Source organism: Vulpes lagopus, chromosome 9 (genome assembly GCF_018345385.1).
Source record: "Vulpes lagopus strain Blue_001 chromosome 9, ASM1834538v1, whole genome shotgun sequence".
Taxonomy (NCBI): domain Eukaryota; kingdom Metazoa; phylum Chordata; class Mammalia; order Carnivora; family Canidae; genus Vulpes; species Vulpes lagopus.
Genome location: NC_054832.1, coordinates 11036910 through 11064674, shown reverse-complemented (window position 1 = coordinate 11064674; position 27765 = coordinate 11036910). Strand labels below are relative to the sequence as shown.

Genomic DNA, 27765 nt, shown 5'->3' with positions numbered 1-27765 from the left:
GGAAAGTATTTCCTTGTTACCAAAACTGTCAGGGTTCACTCTCTGTGGAAAGCTTGTTTCTGAGAGGTCAATACTCGAGTACTAACGACTCCGCTGCCACATCCTCACTATGTGAGTGTGTGAGTCACTATCACATGCACATGAACATAGTAGAACCTGGAAGATTTGTCTCCGAGATGCTCGTGGCATGTTGTCCGGAGAGTCCATTTTCACAAGGAAAACCATTAGAAAGTATATCATAAAGCTTAAGAAGCACAGGCTTGTGTCCACCTTCTGATCCCTACTAGATGTGTGACCTTGGGAGGTCACTTAACTTCTCAGAGTCCCCTAGTTTTCTCAGCTGTAAAATGGCAAGGTTATCAGTGTATCACAGAGCATCTGCGAAGATTCAGTAAGAAAATACAGGCTAAAACAACTAGCAGGGATCCCAGAGTGGCGCAGCAGTTTGGCGCCTGCCTTTGGCCCAGGGCTCGATCCTGGAGACCTGGGATCGAATCCCACATCAGGCTCCCGGTGCATGGAGCCTGCTTCTCCCTCTGCCTGTGTCTCTGCCTCTCTTTCTCTCTCTCTGTGACTATCATAAATAAATAAATTAAAAAAAAAAATAAAACAACTAGCAGAATCCTTATTACAATGTAAGCACTGAATGCATGTTACCTGTCATCAATACCTACGTAATACAGAAGCTACCTGAAATCAGGAGCTTGGGGAAGGAGACACCCACGTGACATAGAGGTTGGGGGTGGTTTCACTGAGCAGAAAGGAAGGAAAGTAATGTACAATGTGTTGGGATGGTTTCATATGTAGCATTTCAGGAAGTCCTCAGAACAAAAGAGGTTTATTATCCGATTTTAGGATAGGAAACAGAAGATGAGGACAGTAAAGGCACTCGGCATGAGGTCATCCAAGCCGGCTGGTGATTCAACACCAGGATGATGGACTCCACGTCCAGTGCTCTCTCCGTATATCCATGGGGCTCGTTTAACTGGAAGCATTTGGGCAGGTAGCCATTTGGGGGCATATGAGGAGAGCAGGTGGGAGTTTGCCAGGCTGAGCAAACAGCATGTGTTAGAGCAGCTCACAGGTAGGACCATTCCAGTTGGAAATGTGTGGTGGGTGTATATCTATGCCCATAAGGAGATAAAGACTTAAATAACTAGCTCATTTTTATTCTATGGGAGGAGAAAGGCTGTTGAACAAGCTGGCTCAGGTTTGGGGGCAAATACCTGACGAGCCACAATCACAGCAGATGTCATTCCCGGGGAGCCGCTGGACATCCTCAATAATGGCTTTCGTCAGGTCTTCCAGGCTGTTCTCTCCCGTGCTCTGCTCTCCACGGAAGGCCATGGTTAGGGCCTCTTCTTTGCTATTCGTCAATACTGATATCCATCTGTTATTGAAAATAAAAGGAAGGAGACGTAAGAGCACAGCTACTGTTTTCTCCTCCTACTGCAAAAAAAAAAAAAAAAAAAAAAATCCCTTTTCGTCAAGAACATCCAAGAGATTCCCATTCACCCTAGCCCTAACGTGAGGGAAAATGTAAGAAATCCAAAGGAAAGAGAAAGTCAAAAGAATGCAAAGCAACACGTTGAAGAAAACAAAACAAGGGAGAGGAACAGAAGAGAGGTAAAATCAGGGCAACTGAGGACGCGCAGGGGTGACGAGGTGGGTGCATTTCCACTTGGACAGAGTAAAGTGAATGTTGGAATGAAGAGGACTCGGAGTGGGACTAACCCGATGCAAGGATGAGAAAAAATTGGCAGTAAATGGAAAGAAGGCAAGATAGTTTAGCACACAGCATCTGTTCTCTGGAAGTCCGTTTCATGAGCAACCATGAGAATTTATGCTCGTGGAAAAGGTATATTGATACGGAAACATGCTGATGTTAATAATATGAAATAAAAAGTACAGATTATTAAATCACACACACAGCATGATCACAGTATGAACTGAACAAAACCACTGTCTGCGACCAGTCTATGCATAAAACCACCCCAATACACAATAATAAGTGTTCGTTATTAACGTGAAATGACCGCAGAGTGGAACAGTTAATCAGGTGTTAAAATTTAAATTGTCAACTAGTTTTTCTAAATTGATTTTTTGTTTTTTTTTTTTTAAAAAAGCAAAAAGACTTTATTTATCTGACAGAGAGAGAGAGAGAGAGAGAGAGAGTGCAAAAGTATAGCCAGGAGGAGGAGGAGAGGGAGCAGCAGGATCCCTGCTGAGCAGGGAGCCCAATGTGGGGCTCGATCCCAGGACCCCAGGATTATGACCTGAGCCAAAGGTAAATGCTTAACCCCAACTGAGCCACCCAGGTGCCTCTAAACTGAGCTTTTAGAATCGAAGCTTAGTTGACAAAGTTTTCAACTAAGTTTTGGAGGGACACTGGGGAAATGCTGACAATATCATGTTTTCTGAAATAAATAAGAAAAAACTGTTTATGTGATATAATGCCAAATTTAAAGGCATATAGGGTTTAAGTACTTCTGTTTGGGGGAAAGACGGCTACAAAGAAATTCACCAAAATGTTAATACTGGCTGTCTCTGAGTAATTTTCTGTAGGAATAATGGACAGAATGCTTGACTCTGCCTGTCGATAATTTTCCAAACCTATAATGGGTTTGTATTACTTTCCTGATTGATTGAGGGGGAAAAAAAAAAAGCTAAGTTCATTTTTTTTTTTTTTAAAGAAGAAAATGAAAAACATTTCCAAACCAGTGTGTTCTCACCTGCTGCACGGACAGCTAGTAAGTGCTCCCAGCAGAGAACACAGAGGTCCAGAACGGAGGCTCTGGCTTTTCTGTGTCTGGTCGGAGGACACAGATATGACCCAAAGGGCTATACACAAAAAGCGCTGAATAAGTGATAGAGCAATGAGAATTACAAACCAAATCACCTGGAATATGAACTGCAAGGCACGCCGGCTACTGTAGGCGGCGCAAAGCTTCTGTGTGTTGGAAGAAATACATTTGTACAGCTCAGCGTTTCCACTGTGCTGCAAACACTCAACACCTCAAAACCAACAGCCTCGGAATGGGGGCGAGGGGGAGTGCCATTCAGTACCTTCTAAATTATATTTTTTCTATCATTTAGTCTCAAGCTAAAAACTAGAAACTGTCTTCTTAAAAACAATTCAAGGGATGCCTGGGTGGCTCAGCAGCTGAGTGTCTGCCTTTGGCTCAGGGCATGATCCTGGGTTCTGGGATCGAGTCCCCCATCAGGCTCCCTGCGAGGAGCCTGCTTCTCTCTCTCTGTCTCTGCCTCTCTCTCTCATGAATAAATAAATAAATCTTTAAAAACAATTCAAAACACTGGCTCAATGGTGTATTTAACCAGTGGCACCATGTTACTGGAGTTTTCAGTCTGTCTGCAGAGTCTCTGCTTTGCCTTCCTCAAGTATTATGGCATTTCAGCTATCTAATATACCAGGATCTGATTGCGTACCAAGGACTTAGGTTTTTTTTTTTTTTTTTTTTTTTTGAGACCGTGTGAGCACGAGAGGTGGGTGGGGGGACAGAGAGACAGAGAGAGAGAGAGAATCTCAAGCAGGCTCCACGTCCTGTACAGAACCCGATACAGGGCTTATCTCATGACCTTGTGGTCATGAACTGAGCTGAAATCAAGAATACGATGCTTTATCTACTGAATCACTCAGGCGTCTCCCCTTTATGATATTTGAGATATAATCCTCCAACAAGCCTCTGAGTTGGGGGTGACAGTTCTTTTAGAGGAGGAAGCACAAGCCTAGAAATGTTTATGACTTGCAAGGTCCTCCAGCAGGACCGGTGTCACACTGGACAGAGACATTCTCACTGATTCTCCTTTCCAGGGTTCCTTCATGATGCCACATTTACCTCCTCACTCAAGAGATCAGGACAGACGGACAAATAAATAAATAAATAAATACATACATACGTAAGTTGGTACTGATACTTAGAACCAAAGCCATCTCTGGCAATTAAAAAATAAACTTTTAAAATTAAAGTAACAAGCATGCCAAAAAGTATAAGAAAATAATGCATCGTTGTATTTTAAGATTCTAAGGTTGCTTTGAGTTTACAGGATTAATAATGTTGGCACTGTACTAGGAGTTTTACGCATTGTATCTCCAGTCTCAAAGCCCTGCGAGGAGCCAGGTCTGTAATCCCCTTCTTACTGACAAGGCTGAGGTGGGATGATCCGCTCAAGTTCAAAAGGCCACTAGGGGCGCAGTCTGGACCAGAAGTCTTCAGCCTGACTTGAAACAAACATGCAGGGGCTCCTGGGTGGCTCAGTTGGTGAAGCATCTGCTTTTGGCTCAGGTCAGGATCCCAGATCCTGGGATGGAGCCCCACACTGGGCTCTCTGCTCAGCAGGGAGTCTGCATCTCCCTCGCCCTCTGTGCTGGTGCTCTCTCTCTCATTTTCAAAATCCTTATTTTCTATTTTTTTTAAAGATTTTATTAATTTGACAGAGAGATAGAGAGAGAAAGAGAGAGAGAGAGCACACAAGCAGGGGGGGAACAGCAGGCAGAGGAAGAGGGAGAAGTAGGCTCCCCATGGAGCAGGGAGCCCGATGCAGAGCTTGATCCCTGGACCCTGGGATCATGATCTGAGCTGAAGGCAGATGCCTAACCAAATGAGCCACCCAGGCACTCCTAAATAAAATCTTTAAAAAAAGGAAAAAAAAAAAAAAAAAAAAGAAAAAAATGCAGCTGCTCTATTTCTGGCATCCTCCTGCTCCCTCAGGGAGAACGCAGTTCTATGTTTAATTTTACTGGACACCTTCACATGAGAAAGAAACTCAGTGACACCCTGAAGCTGTCTCTATGTAGCATGGAAGTAAATGAGGAACTGAAGCCTCCTCTGGGGGTGTGTGTGCACTTCCTCTGCAGGATGCCATTCCCTCCGACATCACTCAAAACGAAACCTCCTGTCACCACCACCAGCCCCAGAGAAGGCCAAGTGCAAATGTGCAGCAGCTGCTGGATGGGCCAAGCCAGCCTTTTACTAAAGGGTGTTAAGCCCCACGGGTGAGAAGCCTGTGCCTCTTTCATCAAACTGGGACTGAATTCTTGGTAAGTCACCGAGTAAAGACAATACTACAGCTTGGGTTTGAAATTCGAACAAAGAAGCGGATGCGTTCCCTCTCTCACACCAATCTCTTACCTGTTCTCCTGCATAGGGATTCAGGGAAGGTGGAAAAAAAGAGAGGAAGAAGCAGTGAAACAAGTCCCTTAACCTGGCTTAGTTTGTTTAATCTGCAAAATGGGCATAATCAAGCCAACCTCGTGATTGATATGAGTAAAGATATGGTGAGTGAGGCGCTGCTGGCTCACAGTGAGCACCAATACTGAGGGCGACGAGATACCCACTGGGCCGAAGGACCTCCTTCCCTAACTTGACCATAAGCCCCCCAGGCTCCTGGGACTGTGACCACGGGTACACTGCCTCTCAGAGCGCTCATTTTCAAACTGGAGATAATAGCCTCTGCTTTCTAGGGTCGTTGTGAGGATTGACAAGGTCTGCATTAAGCACAGTATGATCTCAGTAAATACTACCTGAGTCCACGGGTGGAAGGCCAGCCCTCCTGCTCTTATTTCTTTCCTAGCCACTTGCCAGTTGGCCAACCTCAGATCAGCAATAGACATCAACTGCTTCCTTTCTATTCCTCTCTGTTGCTTTCAGGCCAGCAAAACCTGCACCTAGTGTGCAGAGTATTTATAACCTTCCCGCACCCTCAGCAGCCAGCTTGGGCTGCTTCCTCTCCTCTTGGGAGTCATCTCTGAGTAACACTCCCAAGAACCACCCGAGAGGGTGCGTGTCCCCGTGTTCCCACAGCACCCTGTCCCCTGCCTTCTCTTCCAGCACAGACCGACTTTCTTCAGAGCAGGGGCTTTCAGCCCCGTAGTCTCACAATTTGCAGTTTTTGGTCTGGAATCAGGGTTCACGAAATCTTCAGATGAATGAATGGGTCCGAGACTTTTCTCCTCCTTCTCCTTCACCTCTCCTACCTTCCCTCTCAGAGCTGCCTCCTCAGCCTTTTTTTTTTTTTTTTTGCTATGTGTCTCTCAACTGTGCATCTTTCTGACCCATTCCTTATTCTCTTTCTGACCCTTTACCATTTCTCCTGAAATGGGGAAAGAGTGGGATTCTCCAGAGGAGGAAGAGAGAGGGAAGAGGGAGAGAGGAAGGAAGTGAACAGAATTCTGTGGCTCTCCAGAAAAATTCAGGAAAATAACATTTATTGTGTGTCACCAATGGGACAGGGCTTTGAAAATGGGAATGCCACACAAAGGCCTAACTGCCAGCTCCAACACAAACATCCTCCCTTTCTCCCAAGCAGCTGAGGATGTAATGGTTCCACACTGCCTGGCAGGCTACAGGAAGAAGAGGGAATGAGGATGGCCCAGGACTAGGGACAATATGAAGAAAGGCAGTGGGAGCTTCCTGAGGTTGCATACCTGGTCAGGTGAAGTGGGAGTCTACCCAGGAGAGTGTGACAGCAAAGCCAGTTCTCCTCTCTACCCCCGGCTCTTGAGCCAGGCTCACCCACAGGAGTCACCTGCCCATCCTGCTCCCTTGGGGCCAGGCTCTCCTCCCCCCTTGCAGTTAAGAGCCAAGTATCCAGGCAGACAGGCTCAGTACCAGGTAAGCCCCTCCTGAGTGCAGGCAGTGTGATTAAAGTGAGTATGGCACAGTTCTTGCCCTCAAGAGTTCTCTGTCTTTATAGGGCTCAGACTGAACCAGGGGATCACTGAGGAACGTGAGGAGGCCCAGGGGTAGGAGGAAGGAACAGAGCCCTGGGATGGTGAGGCTTGAGCTGAATCTTGCAGGAAGTACCGGAATTTACTGAGCACCTGGACAGAGACAGGAGAGGCTGTGAAGGTCCAGAGGTGAGACAGAAGCATGTGGAACCCTCAGGAGAGGTTCTCAGAAACAAAAAGGACATTTTTAAGGTACGGTGCACAGGACAGAGGCATCTTTTCAGTTGAAGATATTGTGCCAATATGTCAAAAACTACTTACGCTACATAATCCTGCTCATCTTCTGCCTGAAAGTGATATGTCCTATTATCTAAAATACAAAAAAGAAAATAAGTGAAACTTTAGAAAGTGGAATATCTTCAGGTATAATGTAAATTTTGAAAGTTTCTGGGAAAACAAAACAAAACAAAACAAATCACAGCGAAAGTAAGGTTTTAATATTATTTTTACACCATTCTAATTTAGCAGTTCTACAATTCACTTTGTCAATATTATTTTTCTGAAGTGCAACAGGAGTACAATAAAATAATGGCAAATACCAAACATCTGGCACTTCTTTTGAGAAAGAGACAGAAACAGGGATAGATCTTCCATGATCATAGCGGATGTCAGTGACCAACTAGAGACTGTATGTTACCAGTTCAGTATGTGACTTTTCATTTTCTTCTTTTTTTTTTTTTTGAATATTTTATTTATTCATGAGAGACACAGAAAGAGAGGCAGAGACACGGGCAGAGGGAGAAGCAGGCTCCTTGCGGGAGCCCGATCCAGCACTCGATCCCAGGACCCTGGGGTCTTGACCTGAGCCAAAGGCAGACACGCAAACACTGAGCCACCCAGGTGCCCTGACTTTTCATTTTCAATGTGTCTTTTACTATGTTTCCTCTAAAAAAAAAAAAAAAAAAAAAAAAAAAAAAAAGATGACTTTTCTGAAATGATTCGTTAACTCACGGGGCAGCTCCACCAAATAGGCATACGCTGCCCCATGTTACTCTCTGGCTGAATCAGGCTTCAGGGAGGAAGGGCTTTGACTCTGCTCAAGGTTCTCTTTTAAGCCTTAAAAGGTTCTCTTTTAAGCTCAGGAGGGAACAGGCTAATTTGGATAGTTTGGGCAGCTGTACTCAAGGGAGGCTCTTCCTTAAAATTCAAGATTTGCTAGAATGTTTCAACATATTCAGGTTGAACTAACTCTTCCTTATTCACTCACAACATGTCTATTCCAGGTCAGGTACTCACACCCCTCATCTCCTCGAGAGAAGCAAAGAATATGCTTGTCCAAGAACACGCCATGCACAGTGAGCCCAAGAGGCTTGGCTGAACCAGATTCAACCTCTTTACTGCTGTGTGACCTTGGGTAAGTCACTGAATATCTCTGAGCCTCAGTTTCCTCTTCCATAAAATAGGAATCTGATAGGGCTTTTGTGAGGCATGGCCATAACGTATATAGAGCACCTAGGACATATCAGATGTTCAATGATTGATGGGTATTATTAATAACCTACAGGTTCTCACTTCTAGGAGTTTTAGCTTTTCAAAGTCATATTATAACTCCGATTTTTCATATTTCTTTCTCATCAATAACCTGATAAATTTCTTGGTCATAAAGAATCATGGGGACTCTGAACTTTAACAGATGCTGCATAATCTGGTCTGGACTCCATCTAAAGGGTCTCATGAAAGATTCAGTCCCTTGGGTTGAAACTGTTTTGGGGCTTCCATTCACCCAACTACATCAGAAGGATTTCAAGGGGCAGGAAAGTGCTTCGGTGTTCTGCACACAGATCACGCACTTGCACTCTTGGACAGCTCTATGGGGCTTTAGAGAGAAGAAAAAATACTGAAAGTTAGTGTGCAGAGATTCATAATATAGGTGAGTCACCTTATTGGCACTATCATCCTCCTCCTTTATAAAAAGGTGTCCCTTCTCGGGTACCTGAAGGTACTCCATAAGTGCATGCCCAGGATCAGTGTAAGCACAGGGAGTCAGTCTAGAGGAAAACAATCTTTCCTCACTCTCTGAAGACCACGAGGATACAGGCTATAGGTCGGAGGATGGGAGGATCATTATGTGTCCTCATCACAAGAGAAAAGCACACAATGACCCATGGATTAAGAGAGTGATGGGGGGATGCCTGGGTGGCTCAGCGTCTGCCTTCGGCTCAGGGAGTGATCCCGGGTCCAGGGATCGAGTCCCGCATCGGGCTCCCTGCAAGGAGCCTGCTTCTTCCTCTGTCTCTGTCTCTGCCTCTCTCTCTGTGTTTCTCATGAATAAATAAAATCTTTTAAAAAAAAAGAGAAAGAGTGATGGGATGCAGTGTTTTCCGTTCGGGAAGTGGGAAGGCAGTTCTACTTGGAAGCAAGATGATTTTTTAAGAGCCCTATTTTGCAGGGACAAAACTCTGGGCATGGTTATAGCTCTTATAGGGTTATAGTGGCACACCTGCATTCTCAAGTCTATGCCAGAGATTCTTAACCACAGATACACATCAGAATCACCTGGGACTTCTTAAAAAATATTTATGTCCGGCCTTCATATCAAAGACTGTGATTCAGCAGATCCAGGAGTGACACTGAAATTCCTTAGAAACATCTCTCCAAGGGCACAAAGCTGTAGGCTCATGGTCAAGAACTGGTCTAGTTTAATGTATAAATCTCAATTCGATTCTACTGCAGGTCAGATCTGACACTGTTCTGCCTTCCCCGCCGTGGGTGGGCTCAGGGTAAATGAAGAGAGCTGCCCATGCAGAAATACCAGGGGCCAGGCCTTGGGAAAGCTGCTGCTTCCACGCCCAGACGTGGAGATGCCCAGGGTCAGAAGCCACAGTGAACGACCTGGAGAGAAAAAGGACTCACGTGATATCAGGTCAAAAGACTTCTTGTCCTCGGCATTTGGTTTTACTTGGCAGGTGAGAAGGTTCAACTTGGCCGGTTGCCTGTTAGACTAGAAGAGAAAGTGAGGGAGTTACACGTTGCATTGCCCTCTCACCCTCAGCGTCAGAGCCCTGTAGGGCAGGTGCACAGTCTCATGCAGCACATGTGATGGAGTCTCATTTACTCCGTTAGAATTCTGAATCTCCTCTAAGGAAAAAAATCTTACAATTGTTGTTTAACTGTACATAAATATCCTGGTGATTAATCAGAATGGAACTAAGACAATCCACCTCACTTGCAGTGAAGAGCGGGCATGCTCAATGGAAACGCACCTTTCTGAACTTATACACACCCAAGCACGAATCTTTGGCACTCTCAACCGTACTGTGAAATGCAGCGGATTCAAAATGACTCCAGTTATTAATCAGCCCAAACCCGACGTCTCATGGATCCGCAGATTTTGGTTGCAATGGAAAATTTAGTACTTTTCTCAAACGTGCAAAGATAATTGACCTGTGAGACACTGCTTAATGAGCCCCAAAATCTGGAGAGAGGGAAAATATAATAAGGACTTCGTATCATCTATCAGCAAATCTCTTGGTCACACAGATAACTCATTCAGACCCTGCAGGATTTAGATAGTTATGCTAATTTAGGCTTTGCCTACGTGGGAGTCTTGCTGCAGACTCACTCTGTCAAAACTCTTTCATGTCTCCTGCTATATTTGTAAGGTCACATGTTGGCCAGTGGCCGATGCCAGCATGCCTGCTTCCGAGAGGAGCTGACCAAGGAGTGAAAGGTCTACGTGCCCAGGCTGGCCTTCACTTGAATATGACAAGCCTGCTGAAGGGAAGCCCCAGAACTCCCTACTCCTGTATTCCTGCCTCAGACTGATAGCTGTGATCCTAAAAATCCCCATGCCAGGACCATTTACACCCCCAGGAACTTAAATTTTGGTGGAAAACAAAGGGGGAGAGTGTAGGAAAGGTCGCAAGCCAGTGACCCAAAGTCCCGAGTAGCAGAGATGGTGCATGATCAAGACAATGTCAATGACTCCCATTGCCGCGGCTCCCATTCTCGATGACGGACACTGGGCAATTAAATTGTTTACCTTCCTGCACTCGCCCAACAGTTTTTGAGATCCTCCTCCCTCTGTGACTTCAATGAGATTAGACACAGAAAACAATCCCTCTTGTCTTGAATCTATTCCAAAGCAAGCTGTCTGGGGGTTGGAAGTGAGAGACCCCAAGGGACTTCATGTTTACTGCACGTATGGTTTGACTCAGGCATGGACACCAGCCAGGAAATCCCTCGTGGGACTGTTCTGCCTCAGAGGAATGAGCACCGGGGCAGGGAGTCCTGTGCTACAGAACTGGCTGCCAAACCCAGAAGCAGGAGGCAGGGGTTTGCAGGCCTGCAAGGCTTTCTCAGAATGGATCTGGGATTTGGTTTGCCACAGGCCCGACTCCAAAACCCGCAGCTGCAGCCACCTCGAGGTCCCCCTCCCCTAGCCCCCTACTGCAAAAGGAATGGTCCTGCATCTCATCCTTCTGGATGCTGCTGAGATGACAATCATGTGGGACAGCCTGAACAGGTAGTGGTCCCGTTCACTGGGAGACTTTCCACAGAATACTGTGTTCCAATTTGGCATCCGCATCTAAAGAGGGACGGAGAAAAGCTTAGGAGAGATGAGGAGATGATTAAAGGAGTGGAAAATGGGCACTTTGAAGATTGGTTGAAGGCACTATTTAGTTCTGGGGAAAGAAGACCAGGGAAAGATTTAATGACCATCCTCGAGAACATGAAAGGCGGTTACAGGGGCAGGCAGGCCAGCTGTTTTCCATCTGCCCAGATGAAGAAGAAATGCACTCACATCGTGCAAGATCTGAGCCAGACATAAGGAAGAACTTCCCGAGCTTAAGATGATTATGCATAATAAGAAGTTTAGGTTTCTTATCCTAAGTTGAGAAATCTCTTAGAAAGACTTAAAGAATTGTTTAGACACCATTCACATTTGAATGTGAATGATTTTTTTTTCCTCCCCAAATCTATGTTACTCCAGTGCTTCTAAACAACTTCACCAACAGATATAAAACTTTCAGAGGGGAGAAAAATACTTAATATTAGTATTCAGAAAAGTTAAACAGTACTATTCACCTCTCATCCCTAAGCATGGATGACCTCAGAGTATATATTACCGGGAAGCTTGTGATGATGAGGGTTCTAAACAGTTTGAGTCATTTCACGGTTGGCCCACAACTTCAATCGTGAGGATGTAGAATATTTATTTCCCTTGGAATTTTGTCAAGCCATTATCATATCAACATGCACTTCATTTGACACGGGTACATCTCGCCTACAATATAGTGTTCTTCCCCCAAATGCTTGTGAGATATCTGACAAATGACCTGTCACCCCAAATGTCAATCTGAGGAGCAAAGAACACAATTTTTGACCGCTGAAGCAGCCAACATTGCCAAATCTGAGCCCACGAGTATCAGAAAGTAGCGTATGGTATGCTCAACCAAAGTCTGCAGACCAAGGCCCCAGAAGACTCAGAAATAAACGAGAGTAATAATAGGAACTCTGATTTGTATGACTCCCCAAAATTTCAAAGCACCTTCTCAACATGTAGTACTAATTTATAGGCATGTCGATTAAGGAAGGTATAATCTTCTTGGCATTTTGGCAGACTAAAATCAAAGTAAGACTAAGTGAATCGCCCTGGGCTACATCACTGTGTACAGTTTAGGAAATGCTTCATATTGTTTTAGTAGAGGAAAGAAAAAACAAAGCAAAGAAAGCGTGTATTTATTACGTCCTTCCTGCAGAATAAAAACCCCAGTCTGTACCACGACTCCAAGTTCTGCTTCCAGGCTCCTTCAGACCAGCTCCTGCCACTGTGCCTGCAGCTCCCTCTGCTGGGCGGTGACGGGCACTGGCCTCCCTTCTGTGGCTCACACCCCAGGGGGTGCTGGGGGCCCTTCCACATCTAGGTTGCAAACAAAGAGAGTGAGGGTGCCCCAGATGAACTTCTACTTTCTGTCTTCTCAGGTCCTCTGATTTTCCCCCCAGTTACTCCTGTAACTGATGAGAAATTTTAGAAGCCTCTTTGCTATACCTGTTTACTTATTTATTTGGCTAAATAGTTAATGAGCCTCTGCAACGTTCCAGGCACAAAGGGAAAGCACTCTGCCATCAAGCAGCTACAGGAAACACACAGAGGCACAGACCTAGAATGTAGATCCTGACTGGGGAGTGCTGCACGGAGGCAGCCTCAGCCCTGCAGGACCCAGAGGGGAACAGTGAGGAGGAACAGGTGCAGGCACCTGGGGGGCAGAGGGAAAGACCAGGGCAGCAGTGATGCCTATAGGGAGGTTAGCGGGGGTTTGGAGAAGTGCCTGGGGTGCTCCGGAGCTCAAATTCCTGCCCCAGTGGCTCTGGCAATCTCATGAAGGGGGTCCACCAGAGCAGTGAGTAGGTCCCGTGCATTCAGGAGGGTGGCGGGGGAGGAGGCCGAGGCCGTGAGATGGATGAGCAACGATGGGGACCTGAATCAAAGCTGCAGTCATGGTAATGGGGGCTGGGGACTCAAGATACTGCTAAAAAAAGGAGGTTTCTAAACAATTATTCCAAAGCCACCTCTCTATAGTATGTGTATCACTCAGTCCAGGCATCTGGACAGTGAGTGGAGGGAAGGCAGGTCTGCTGCTGAGCAGCAGCTTTCAAAAGCTATGGGTGCTTCTATTTCAAATACAAAATCAAAGATTTTACAGCTCTGTTCCCTGAAACTCTGAGGCTTGTCCTCTTACACATTTCACTTTTCATTACAAGAATGGTACTCACTGAAGAAACACCAGGGGACACAGATGGTGCAAAGAAGAAACTAAACGCTACCTGTTAAATCTCACTTTATACCCAGACAAAACAGTTAATCCGGTGAGTTTACAAGATGTATGTATGTGAGGGAGGGAGAGGGAGGGAAGGGGGAGAGAGAGGGAGGGGGAAAGGGAGGGGGGAGAAAGAGAGCGAGCGAGCAAGGATGTCTGTTTTAAAAAATCATGGGTCCAGGGGTGTCTGGGTGGCTCAGTTGGTTGAGCATCTACCTTCTGCTCAGGTCATAATCTCAGGGTCCTGGGATCCAGCCCCACATCGGGCTCCCTGCTCAGCAGGGAGTCTGCTTCTCCCTCTTCCTCTGTCCCCCACTTGTGCTTGCTCGCTTTCTCTCTAGTGCTCTCTCTCTCAAAATAAAATCTTACAAAAAAAAAAATTGGGGGTTGGTTCAAGTTGTATATATTGTTTTGCAAACTTTTTTTCAATTACCAATATACACAGATGTGTTCATTTTATACACACACACGGCAAGACCACCCTCGAGTTTTTCACTTTTGAAAATGCTCCAACTAGGGAAGCTCTGGACGCATTCCATGAGCAGAAGTGATGAAGATATTATCCTCTGACATAACGCTCTGCCACTCAAAATAGAAAATGCTGTTCAGCTAGGAAAATCATCAGACACGTAAGTAGAAATGCCTGTGGAAACGGAATGAGTCAACTCTGATTAACGTTTCTGCGTCTCCTGGAAGAAAACAAACACCCCACATTTGTCCTCAAACAGCTGAGTGTGTACCACGGTGAAATGTTTTTGCTGGAAGTGTGAAGTTGTTAGCACAGACGCATTTCTCTGTTAGCAGGAAGCAGCTGCTACTGGAATTAGTATCCAGAAATGAAATGATTTCCCTCCATCATCGTATTGAATTGCTCGGCTTCACAAACAACAAGTGAACATCATTAATTACTTGGGGGAATGAGCCTGACCTCAGCAGCCTGAGGCCGTTGTGTGGGAAGAGGTAAAAATAATAAAGCTCTGTTCACTTTCTATGCTAATATTTGGTAACAGGGCTGTTCTGATCATTTCAAACTTTTTGTTCAGTAAGTATTTATCTAGACGACACCTACTCTGCCCTAGAGGCACATGCAGTCAATAAACACAATAATCCTCCGGCAAGGTGTTAGGTACATACTGAACACCTAAAGTGAGATCTTATCTCTGAAGTTTTAGTATATTAAAACTACTGTGTTTCGGAAAGTATTTTGGTTTATTTGGGGGCAAGATAAGAGTATTCATTTACTGGGCACCTAAACTGCTAGATACTTTAGTAAACTTTATTATGGAATTCTTGCAATTGTCCCAATAGTGGGGTTACTGTTATGTACTCATTTCACGGATGAGGAAACTGAGGGTCAGGAAGGCAAAAGTACACTGACCAATGTTTTACAGAAGGTAAAAAGCAAAGCTGAGATCTGAACAAATTTCTTCCCAGAGCTCTTCCCATTTATTACACTGTTCCCTCATCAAGGCAAGCCCTTGGGACATTTGCGTAGTATGTGAAAACATTTTTCCTGCTTTTCCTTTTCTTGTTCTTCCTATGCTGGAATGGCCGGTCCCCTTATCTCCCTCCAAACACTTAATACTTCTGTTGAAAAATCCCACCAGTTCTGGACATGTTCCATGTTCCAAAATTACTATCTTGTGGCTACAATGAAAGTTCTCCTCCCCTTTAGCAGTCTTTCAGATAGCTTAGGGGAGGAGAAGGTACCATCTAACTGAAATAATTCTTTCTAGAGTGTGCATAACTATGGATTCCCTTAACCCTTCCAACCATTTACACCATGGTACTCATTTCCAGTTGGCAGACATATGTGTGAGAAAGACATATTCGAATATGCAGACATTCTTGAAAATCTCTTACTGTGATAAGGAACTCGTCACTTTACTTTTGAGAGTATGTGCTATAATGTAAATAGAAAAAAAGAGTTCATCTGGGCTTCTGGTAAGAAGTGGGGCTGATGTTGTCGTTACTGCAACTGACAAACATGCTGCACGTTATTTCATTTACTAATTTCTACAAGTGTTGATCTGAGTGCCTCTACTTGCCAGATAAAGAGTCTGGGCCAGCACAATAACTTTTATTTTATTTTTATTATTTTATTTTATTTTTTTTTAATTTTTAAAATTTTTTATTATTTTTAAAGGAATTTATTTTAGCGAGTGAGTGAGAGAGAGAGAGACAGAGAGAGAAAGAGAGAGAGAAGGGGCAGAGGGAGAGAGGGAGAGAGAACCTCAAGCAGATTCCCTACTAAGCGTGGAGCCTGACACGGGACTCCATCTCACAACCCTGAGATCATGGCCCGAGCCAAAATCAAGTTGGATGCTCAATTGACTGAGCCACCCAGGTGCCCCATGAGCCAGCACAAGGATTTTTAAACTCTTATTTCCTATGTAACCATAGTAACCACTGTAATCCATGCCTTGTTAACCAACCAGAGCTTATAAACCAAAACCCTTTTTTTTTTTAAAAAAAAAAAGAAAAAGATTTTATTTATTCACGAGACACACACAGAATGAGAGAGAGAGAGGCAGAGACACCGGCAGAGGGAGACGCAGGCAGGGAGCCTGATGTGGGACTCGATCCCGGGTCTCCAGGATCAGGCCCTGGACTGAAGGCAGTGCTAAACTGCTAAGCCACCAGGGCTGCCCAACCAAAAACCTTTTAAAATAATTCTACAAAATGCAGCAATTTGATGATAAAACATCCGAACTATAGGCTATGTTTTTTTTTTTTGTTTTTTTTTTTTAGGCTATGTTTTTTTAAAAAGTATTCTCATTATATTTTATAAAAAAATGGGCAGTGAGTAGCTGAGGCAAACATTTAGAACAGATTTCTATTGCCCTTACATTCACATACCTGCTAATTAAAATGAGGGAAGCATAAGTGTCTTGACGATTACAAAGACCCTGTACAAGACACTGTTCTAGGTGTTTCACATATATTTATGTGTTTAATCTGCAAAACCAACCTATAGTGAGTACCACTTACTATCACCCCCACTTGAATAGATGGTAAAACCAAGGCACAAAAAGGTGAAGTAACTTTGCCCTAAGGTCACAGCTAGCAGAATGTCAGGTGAAGGTAAAACATAATTTTAAGGACTCCCTTATTTCTTATCCTGGGGAGGATGGGGTAGGGAATAACATGTAAACCCACTAATTTCAGAGCACAGGTCATTTCTTTTATACCTTCAAATCTGTAAAATCAGAATTTTCTTTAGTCTTTTTACCTTTTAAGAACCAGTCACATCTACTGCAACCAAAGAGGCACTTTCTGGATCTGTGGGCTCTAAACCAATAAGGTTTTACTGCACTCTTCTGCTGGAATTCCAGTCATGTCAGATGCACACAGAATGACACCGAAGGACTGTGTAGGCTCAGCCCTCACAACCTGCAAGGCTGGTGCTTTTGATCTGTGACCTCTTTTACATTTGAATTCAATTTCACCCCCTCTTCTTCATCTAAGAAATCAGTTCCCTGAGGAAGCTCCCGGCAGGCTCCTTGCAACATGAGGCAGATTTACTTGGCAGTTCCTCAAATCCTAGGCAGCAGCATCAGCACCGTGAGGCCCTTGTGCCTCTGGAAGATTTGCTAGAAGGAATCAAGAAACTGATGCTTGCTGGTCTTCGAAGTCACAGTGAGAAACTACCCCAAATACCTGGCTTTCAGGGGCGCCTGGGTGACTCAGTCAGCTAAGCGTCTGACTTTTGATTTTGGCTCAGGTTGTGAACTCAGAATTGTGAGACTGAGCCCCATCTTGTGCTCCACACTGGGTATAGAGCCTGCTTGGGATTCTCTTTCTCCCTCTGCACTCCTCCACCCCTGGCTCCTGTGCATATGCTCTCTCTCTCTAAAAAAAAAAAAAAAAAGGTACCTGGCTTTCAGGGAGCCACACTTCAGGGTTTGGGGAACCTGAAGGGCTCCTGCCCTTTTGTCTGGAGCAATGCCAATATTTTGTTAATTTACAAAGGCAATTTATTCATACTACAAGGTATACAGTAGAATAGAGGAAAAATCCATAGTTTTGGAGACAATCAGACCTGGCTTTGGGTCTAGGCCTAACCATTTGCTAACAGCCATGAACCAGTAGCTTCACCCTCCTGAGTTCAAATCTCCTCATCACAAAGAAGGAAAACAATGCTGCTTTGCTGTGATAACGAACCAAAGCAATGCACAAGCATCTGGTGCCCCACCTCCCAAGTGGCAGATGTCCAGATTCTGGAATTCAACTTTTTGGGGTCAAATCTGGATCCAGCACCTGGTGGTTAGGGGACTTCCAGACTTGTCCCTTTAGATGGAATAGCAACTACCTCGCAAGGGTGTCATAAAAATTAAGTGGGAAAACCTACATAAAGCACCTAGCATGGTAGTCTGTGCCCAGTAACTGTTACTATTTTTAAGCTTACTAATGATTTCCCAGATCTCTTTTCTAATGGTGTCCATATACCTGGTATGTAAAATTCTACTGTAATCCACTTCTCTGTAGAATAAAACAGTGTTCCTTGTTAAAATGGAACCGCTTCTGGGAGAGTTACCCATTAACATCACTCAGGTTCAAATAGAACAGCAAATCTTGTCTGATAGGAGGGTGGCAGGGGGAACTGGTGGCTGTGGGCCACGGGTGGGGTGGGGTGGGGGAGCAGAGAGAGCCTGGGCAGATGTGGAGACACAGAGCATGTAGACAGAGTAGGAGTGAGGGGGTCAGAGCTGTTCCCAGAAATGCTTGGGACTCAGGCTGTGAAGACTTGCCCCCTGCTGATCTTACTGCTTCATTTATGAACAGGACCCTCTGTGGATAAAGAGGGATGTGAGAGTCAGACTTCAAACTGGCTGAGTTATCAATGAGGTCCACAAGCCAGCTCACGCACCTTGCAGAAGGCCTTGCAATCTGCTGCAGATGTCTACAGACCTCTTTGTAAGAACCCGCCCCCTGGTCTTCTGAATTGTAACACTGGCAAACGAGGGATGGGCTCAGTGGTTCTTCACCAGGGAAGCAAGCCTTGGGCTTCAACTCTAGACCAATTAAATGAGAGCCTTTGGGGATGGAACCTAATGGTTCTACTCTGTGGTCAGGGCTGAGAATCACTGGATTCATTTAGCCGATTGCAGCCTCTTCCAAGTTCATTCAGATGCCGGCACCTGAATAAAAACTATTTAGTATTTGCATCTGAAAAAAACTCTATACTGTTGGTGCTAATATATCATCCTGGAATTTAAATACAGTAAAAATTTCTGTTCAATGTATTGGTTAGAAGCATAAATAACCCGTAAGACACAACCAGACATACTTCTAAACGTATTTTCAGGGAACTTGAACTTGGGAAGTCCTCTAATAAATACTGATATCTTTGGTTCTGCATTTGCAATGAGGGAGAAGCCCACAGAGAATCCATGGTGACCCCCTGAGTTCTGGAACTGGTGGTGCTTATTTTCTATGTCCATTTAACATCGTCTAGAGCGGAACGGTCGTGTTTCTTCTGCGGGTGACCGTGACAGTTAGGATTCAACACCAGTGCCGGGGGGACCTGAGGCTGCTCTCTAAAGTCAGTCCTGGTCTGTAAAGAAAAGGGTCGGGCTGAGGGTGCCCTGTCACAAGGGCAGCAGGGTGAGACCGGGTGATCAGGTGAAGAAAAATGGCATCACCTGAAGCTGGCAGAGGAGACATAAAACAGAATTAACAGCCAAGTGGGGGAGAGAGCATTTTAAAAAGAGATTTACAATAATAGTGGTTCAGGATGTTGTTATGCCTTTAATGGTTCTTAATTGGACCTTCTGCTATTTCAACCATAAAGTAGTTTTTAAGTTCCTCCTTGAATGCTTTTTTTTTCTTTTTTTTTTTTTTTTTTTTTAGAACCCAGAATATATAGATAGCAATAGCTTTCAAAGACTGTGCTATTTAAGCCTCCAAAAGACTCTAAAACAGGGTAAGGAAAGTGATACCATTTCCACCCACACTGGTTTCTCCCAGGCTCCGTGAACGTGCTTTCTGGCCTCAGGAGTGGGGACTCCCCTCCTCCCTCTCCTGGAACTCCTCCTCCCTTGCTTTACTGCTGTCTGCTCAGAAAAGCCTTCCTTGGCCACACGAAGGCAGCTTCCCCTTCATCTTCTACCGCAGCATCCTGCTCACTTCTCCTGGGTCACTCCAAGCTCCAGAGTGAGGAGCTGCTAACTCATCCCTGCTTCTCTAGCACCTGGCTCAGGGGCTGCTTGGAATGAGAAAAATGTTTCATGAGTAAATTATACCCATTTTACACTGGAGGAAATGGAGGATCCAAGGTCCTATGGCTTGTTCAGGGGTTTGAGCCCAGGACTCAGGGGCTCCCAAGTTTGTCCTTTGACAATTCAGTATTGCTTCCAATCTCTTGGAGAAAGGAAAATACTCTCTTGCAGTGACACTGGTGACAGAGATGAGGAGTCCTTAGAACACCGTAAAGGCCGGTCAGAAACCTGTTGTTAAACCCACGACAAGGAGGGGAGAGCTCCACGGTGCGGGCTGCCCTGTGCCTTCTGACAGACGCCCGGAGCACCTGTTAAATAAACCTCTTGCCGCCCAATGTTGTCTTCAGGGCTCTGGACTGGACTGAAAACAACAGTCCTTGGGAAATGTCTGTGGATTCCAAAAAGCCCAAGGCAGGGACAGACCTCAAGCTCTGGGTTTTGGTGGAATGCCCCGGAGGTGCCAGAGATGCTGTTAACCTCTGACGGGTGCAAGTGAAACAACTGTGAGGACAGATACCTGAACCTGGTTCATAGAGATCTTGAGAAGGAAGGAGAGCAATACCAAAAAAAACCTCCAATACGTCCCAGTTTCAAATAGAGGTAGTAACACATCAGGGAAGAAGATAATTGGAATAGTAATAACAGCTGACATTTTTTGAGCACTAATCCTGCCCCACATCCTGTCCTAGTTGCTTATAATCAATGAGCTAATTTAAATCTTTACACCCACCTACAAATCAGGCACTGTTAAGGTCCTATTCTATTTAGATGGGGGAAAGCCTCATAGGGATTCAGTGCCACTTGGAATTCGAATCCTGGCAGTCTGGCTCCAGGATCTGATGCTGTGACCCACCTCAGCACATCTCACCTCCGAGATGGTGAGAGTAACCACTAAGTTTATGAAGTGCCCACTGTGGTCCAGGCTCCACAAAGCTTTAAATGCATCCACTCCTTGAATTCTCTCAACACTGGAAGACAGGCACTGTTATTACCCTATTTCACAGATGAGGAGTAAACTTAGATGTTCTAACAAAGTCACACACAGTAAGTAGCTGGAAGGGCATTAATTGCAGGGCGCCTCAGAAGACTGTACTCCTGATACCCCCTCCCACTTTTAAAATATTCAGCCAACTGAACACCTCCTAAAAGAGGCTTTGCCTGGTCTAGTCCCGCTGGATTCTCAGCCTGTTTGAGTAAAACACCAAACCTTCTTCGTGGATGTTTGTGTGATATTTTATGAAGTTGATTTATTTGATTAAAATTAAAGTATTTTATGAAAGTACTTTTAGGTGTTGGCTGATTGAGAAAAAGTGATTATGAACTTAATGACTGTTAGAGTGTTAAATATAAGAGCATCTCCAGGCATCTGAAAAATTAAGATTAAAAAAAAAATCAGTCTTCAGACCAATTCACGGATACTTTGTAGTATCTTTACAATCAGGATTTTCCATTTCCTCCTTCCAGGAAACCCTAGTAGACCTTTCTAACCCTAAGACCCTATGGTGATTCAGTGAAAGGATAAGGGCTTCCTTGCTTCATAAAATGGTTATTCAAGAGACTTTCAAAGACCTAACAACAAGTTGGCATCTGAGGAAAGGCTTATTTATGTACTAAAATGCGCAGAGGCTTTAAGGTTTGAAAACGGGTCTGGCTGTTTATAAACTGCATCACCCTAGGCATGGAATTTAATCTCCCTGACCCTTTGTTTCTTCTTCTATACAGAGCAGTTTCACTCAAAAGTATTCACTGAACACTAACTGCATGTCAGGCAGTGTGTTAGGTGCTGAGATCAGAGGTAAGCAATTTCCACCTCCTAAGAACTTGTAGACCAGTGCAAAGTAAAGACAGTGACATGTGTCTTGTAGCTCTAGCTTGGCACAGAGTTCAGAGCATGATCTAAGTGATTGGTAAATGGTAGTTATCTTTCTCTTTTCAACCTGTTTTCTGAACTGTATGTGATGCTGAGGTTAATAAATTCAGCAAATAAGGGTTTTTGAGAAGCAAAACCTCTTATGCTTTTGACATTAATTTTTCACTTCAACTATAATTCTTATATTCTTTCATAGTTTGCTTTATTAGTTTTATTATATACTATAATGCTTACACTGAAAAGGACAAGCAAATAATTAAAAAATATAGACATTTATTTATAATCGTTTAGTGGCTTGATATAAACTTCTTCACCCTTAAGCTTTGAGGCCGACTTAAATGTTTGTCGGAGCTTTCTTAGAATTGGTATTTCAAAATTAAAGCATTTTATACCTTGCTCAGAGCACACTAGATGGCCCATAAATGGGAGCCACTATCAACATTATTGTGATAGCAAATTCAGAGACTCTCACTGAATCTGATCCCCATAGGGATGTATTACTTTGAATAGTAATAAAAAAAATGTATGTCTTTCAACAGACATATGAAAAGCAGTGTTCTGCAGACTAACTCTTGTAGGGCACATTGCCCACCTTGCAGGTACGCAGATAAATGTATTTCTTCCTTGAATAGTAAGCTGAGGAGATGACTGGCCCCTGGCGCAGATCATTCACGAATGGTCAACCCAAAAGACCATGCCTCATCCATCTAAATGCATGCTTGACCCTCTTCTGAGTCACTTTGATAGGTGACACCAACTGGGGCCCTTCAAATGGGACGAATTCCCATTTGGTAAGGGGTCCCAAACAAAGGCCCTAAATTTTGTGAAAACAAAGGTTCTTTTATCCACTTTTCCAAAGATGACTCAATACCATTCTTTCCCAGGAAGCTCCTAGACTTGATTTTCAATTGGATTCTCAGGAATCAATAGTGTTTGCAAAGTCAGGAAAAGTGGCTCTGGAGACCTTTCTGCGGAAGCAGGGATGGGACTACGCGTGATGTCACTGGCTGCAAAAGAGTGTGGCTCAAAGCCAGTGAAAAGTGGGGAACAGAATAACACCAACCAGTGGGAGAGAATCTGAAGTTAGGTGGAGGAACCCATTTACCCCCGGGCTGCTCTGGGGGCAGGAGAGGTGGACCCAAAATTTCTAATGTTTGCAGCAGCAGAGCCTGCCCATTGGCAGATTTCAGTATCACCAGGAGAGCCAATGAGGCAATGCTAACATCAATGACTCCTGTTAACTGGATGCTCACACACAGTCCATTATCTCATTTTATCCCCACTATAATGTATATGAGCCAAATACTTTTCTCAAGGTGACTCAGTAAATGACAAAGGTGGGATTCAGGCTCAAATCTGACAGATGCCACAGTCCTTTCTCATGGCCACTGAACAATGTGGCTGATGAGATACCTGTTGTGGATTAGAGCCTTAATAAAGCACTGACACAGTTGGCTGGGCCACAGCTATGTGTACGGCAGGAAGAAAAGAAGGTGGAAGAGAACTTATTTTTTATTTTTAGCAATGACTACCACTGATTCAACTCCATTAACTCCATGATTTCCTCACATGCACTGCCTCCCACTGCAGGTTCTTAAGAAACACAAGTCGATGAGACGTAATAAGGTCATAGAACTTGTCAAAATGCTTATTGAGAACTGTCATAGCCAAATGAATCTAAGGGAAGAAGAGAGTAAAGAAAGGGTACATGTAGCAAATCTTTGACTAGAAGCTCCCAATCTACATAAAGTCAAATGGTCAGAAATTTTCACTGTAGTATATTTAACCCAAAGAATATTCCCTGGGGGTGGAGGAGTTCCTTGGGTCTTTTCTGGTTTTGTCTCTGCTCAGACTCACACCACTTAGGCCCAACTCAGCTAATAAAATCAGACGGTAATCAGACACAAATCTGGCTCAGGAAAGCTGAATGAAGAACAAGCATGATCACATCCAGGCAACTGCCGATCTCATGTTCCAGCTATACCATGCAGAGCTGCAGCTCAAACACCTCTCATGACACTAGATACTTGAGGAGCACCAAGTGCTGTAGGGTTCTAGCTGCTGTAGGGTTCAGGATCTGAAAACCCTGGATCACTCTGGAACTTGCCCAGAGACAGGTCAACCCTGCAGCTCCCCAAGAGTCAGGATACTGACCCAGGAGAGGCCGTTACTAGTTTTTATTACAAAAGTGCAGGGCTGCATTGTTCTTATGAATGAGTCACCTCCCAGGATTCACACCCTACTTCAGGCCATCAAAGAATTCTAGCTTGCACATGTAGGTACGTGCTTCTCTCACACACGGACACCTAGGCACTCCTGGTTTAGGGCTAACTATGTCTGTGATGGCCTAAGCTAGGATCCCATGCTGGGGAGGAACTAGAGTTGCAAGTGAGGAGGAGAGAATGTTCTGGAGTGTGTGGGAGGGTATAAGAGCAGAATTCTAACCTATGTCAGATTCCTAGCTGTGCCACTTGTTAGCAATGTAACCTGTAAGTGAACTTCTCTGAATCCCAGCTTCCTCATCTGAAAAGTGGAGGTGACATTGCCTATAACTTAAATTGTTGTTAAATGTTACAATGCATTAAGCTGATGAATGCCTATCACCTAGTGAGCATTCAACAATATTAGCCACAAGGATGGCAATGGTGCTGGTGGTGATGACGGCGGTGATGCTGGTGGTGATGATGGCGATGGTGATGATGGTGGTGGTGTTGATAGTGATGAAGGGTGATAGTAAGGAAAAATCAGATGGTGGGAATCAACTCTCATAGAGAGAAACATGGCCTAGAAATGGAAACTGTTTCATTGTCTATCAAATAGGAGCAACAGAAGCTACATAAAACAGATTGTGGTTAATGTCCTCGGAACAATGAATGCCCAACTGATGGAGAATACTCAATAATGCCATCCACCTATTCCCATCAGTATTTCTGATCTTGAATCATGTGACTGGAATTCTTCTGAGACAGATCCCTGAGTATTTAATCACCAACATAATGAGCAGAGTAGATCCCTGCTTGGCCAGCAAACACTGACCATTAAGCACTCATGGAGGCTTTAAGACTGAAATCCCAGCATTCACCGGTTGCGAGGTGGGCACATTACCTAACCTCTCTTAGTAATAGCATCTGTCTGGTGGGTTGTGGCAACAACTACCTATGGTCATACACGTAAAGCATTTCATACAACCTGGCTCACAGTAAGTGCTCACTTAGTGGTAGCTAATATTCTTGTGACTGACAGAACCATTTCATAAGGTAACTGTGCATGGAATTGAAAATGAGCAGGTCAAAATTAACTCATTTTCCATGTATCTGTGATGCCCAGTACAGCACCTGGAGTGGAAGCTTCATGAAACATTGCTAGATAAATGAATAATTGTTAGCCTCAGTGATAATTACTAACTGATCTAAGTCTGCCTGCGGGATTTCCAGGAGCAGATGGGTGGCTTGTCACAACTGGCATGATAGTTTAAAAATCCCTGTTGGGCTGAGGGAAACTAAGGACTTCTGAGGAATCACTCCAAGGGCTCTGCAAGGAGCAAAGGACAGAGATAATGTAATTGCTCAAGTTCCATAGAGTCCAATAATTATTAAGATGCATGGAATCTTCCAGCAGGAGGGTTTTGGCCACAGGTATGTACTGACTACCTTCCATGTGTCAAGGTCAGTGGAGAGGGGGTGTGCAAAGAAAGAAAGATGAACAGGACCTAGTAAATGCCCCCAAGAGAGCATACAGTCTAGTAGGATGAGAGTGTCCTGCAGGAAGAGGGGCAGAATGGAAGGGGCATACGGAATAATGTCAAACCCCAATCTGAATTTCTAACTCTGCCTACTATTAGCCAAGTCATTGGGCTTCTCTGCACCTTAGTTTCTTCATCTGCAAAATGAAGGTCAGATTACCACATGGGCTATAGAAGGGATTAAGTGAAAAAAATTTTATGAAGCGTCTGGTAGGAAGAAGTGCTTATTCAGTGGTACTTCTTACTCAACAGAGGGAAATCTTTTTTTTTTTTTTTTTAACAGAGGGAAATCTAATCTCGACTGTGAATCATGAAAACTTGCCAGTGTAATAAATGTTCATCCTTTATTTTTACCATCCTGTTAGCAATTAACTGCTTATCATAAATTCAAAGACATTACTTGGCACAGGATACTGAAGCTTCCCTCCAAGCTGGGATTGCTGGGTTTAACTGCATAGCCCTTTGTAGAGACTCTCAGTACACTGAGCTGTTTCCAGTCCTGCTTGATACACTTTCCATTCTAATCTTTACATCATTCAGAACAAAAAGTAATTTCTTGCTAGTGTTAAAAGGGCAAAATAGTAATTACTTGTTTTCTGGCACATGTCCTTGACTACCACCAGACTGAACCTTTTCTGACAGCATACAAATTCTCCCAGTACAGGACGTGTAGTTGAAAATGGGTGATCCAAAACATAAAAATTCTAGCTAGACTTCCAGTGTCAACTGTAAGGATGCAATATATATGCATATATAACTGACAATCTGAAGAGAAAACAGAATGTAAGTATTAGTAGCTTATTTTCTCTTTCCATGGAATTGCCTTTATTCCTAAAGAAAGGGGAGTCACAATTGAGGCAATTTTATTATTTCGCTATCTTATTTATATACATTTTAGCTCTTTAACATAATGATGGATTTTCGGAGTGATTTAAATAGTAAAAAACAAAAAACAATGAACATACTATATACATATTATTTCATTTCCTAATTATTATATCATGCAACAAACATCTCCTGTCATCTTTATAATTCAGAGAACTAGGTTTTTTCCACAAACACCAATAACATTTCCCGAAAGATAAGATTATAAGATAATAGAATACCTGATTTGGTTTGAGGGAACAAACATGAGACATTCTGGAAGGGCAACAGAATGAGGCAGGACACCTCAGGACAAGACCAATTCCTTCTGTAAAGGAATATCCTACTCTATCTGACCCAAATCCATACAGTACGCATACCTGGGGGAAACTTCAGCGCTGGTTACATCACATTTTTGCTTTCTAGTCCATGTGGCCAAAGGCCTTACAGGCACAACACAGTAAATCAGCAGACATGCTTACCGTGGCGTGTGAGATGGTCAGAATCCCGTTCTTGACAGCGCACTTCCTCCTCTGCCACACTTTCCGGAGCCTAAAACAAGTCAAACACAACCTGATACAGCAGCTGAACAGCAGGTTCACTCTGTGGCATGCAATCGTATCGTGGTATGTATGACAATCATTATAAAACAGTCACCACAAAACCACCCCAAACCCCAAAACCCCACAAACCCCAGCACATTTTGTTATCACTTTTATTATCCCAGGTGGAAGGCAGTTCAGACTAGAAGGCATATCCAAGGAGGCTCATGATAATACTGTTTTTGATAGTGGAGTGGGAAACACCAGAAGTCTAATTAGCAGGAGAATGAATAAACGCGTTACAGTTACATTCATACTATGGACTAGAATGTAGGAGTTTAAAAGAATCAACTAACTATGTGTGTGCGCTGATACACATTTCTAAAGCCTACTATATTGATTGAAAAAAGCAAGCTGTTTTAAAAGAATTCAGGTATGATCTAGTAACGTTAAAAAAAAACAAAACAAAACCCAAAAGATACCACATATAAAATGGTGCTCTACATTTTCTATGTGGATGTAAATATATGTACAAATAAACAGAATAGGGTCTGGAAAGAGGCACAGTACAGTCACCATCTCTAGGAAGGAGGCCCAGACCTGTATGAGGGGTGGTACTAAAGAGTTTTTAACCGTATCTGTGACTCATCTACAAGAAGGCTGTATTAATTTATTGCTTCTGTAATTAAAATGAAAGCTAAAGAAGTTAAGAAAGTTAACTCAAGACACCGGTCAGGCAAGGAGGAGTAGGGGCGAGGCTGCCTCAGGCTATAGAGAAAGGAGCTCTGAGTCATGGATCAACATTTTTGGCAATGTGTACACCTCTCTTTGGGAAGGTTGACACTTGTCGGAAAAAGTCAAAGAGAACTCCTTTCAACTTGGAAGCTTTTATTAGAGGATGGTCCAGGTCCAGGTGAGCCTCTGTGAGGTGCATCTGCACATGTGCAGGCAGGTACAAATGTACTAGTTCAGAGCATCTCCCTGAAAAAACAGACACGTACAGGGAACAGCGATTCC

At 43.9% G+C, this 27765-nt stretch overlaps 1 protein-coding gene across 2 annotated transcripts in view; it reads right to left on the bottom strand.

Annotated features, from left to right (window-relative positions):
- ASAP1 (ArfGAP with SH3 domain, ankyrin repeat and PH domain 1) overlaps positions 1–27765 on the bottom strand; it is a 355167-nt gene that overhangs the window by 47480 nt on the left and 279922 nt on the right. For both annotated transcript variants that reach the window (XM_041769623.1, XM_041769622.1), the window contains exons 13-16: positions 26689–26758; positions 9602–9689; positions 7010–7058; positions 1227–1390 (exon numbers count right to left, since the gene is read on the bottom strand). In XM_041769623.1, the coding sequence (XP_041625557.1) occupies positions 1227–1390; positions 7010–7058; positions 9602–9689; positions 26689–26758 (371 nt within the window). The remainder of the gene's footprint in view (positions 1–1226; positions 1391–7009; positions 7059–9601; positions 9690–26688; positions 26759–27765) is intronic.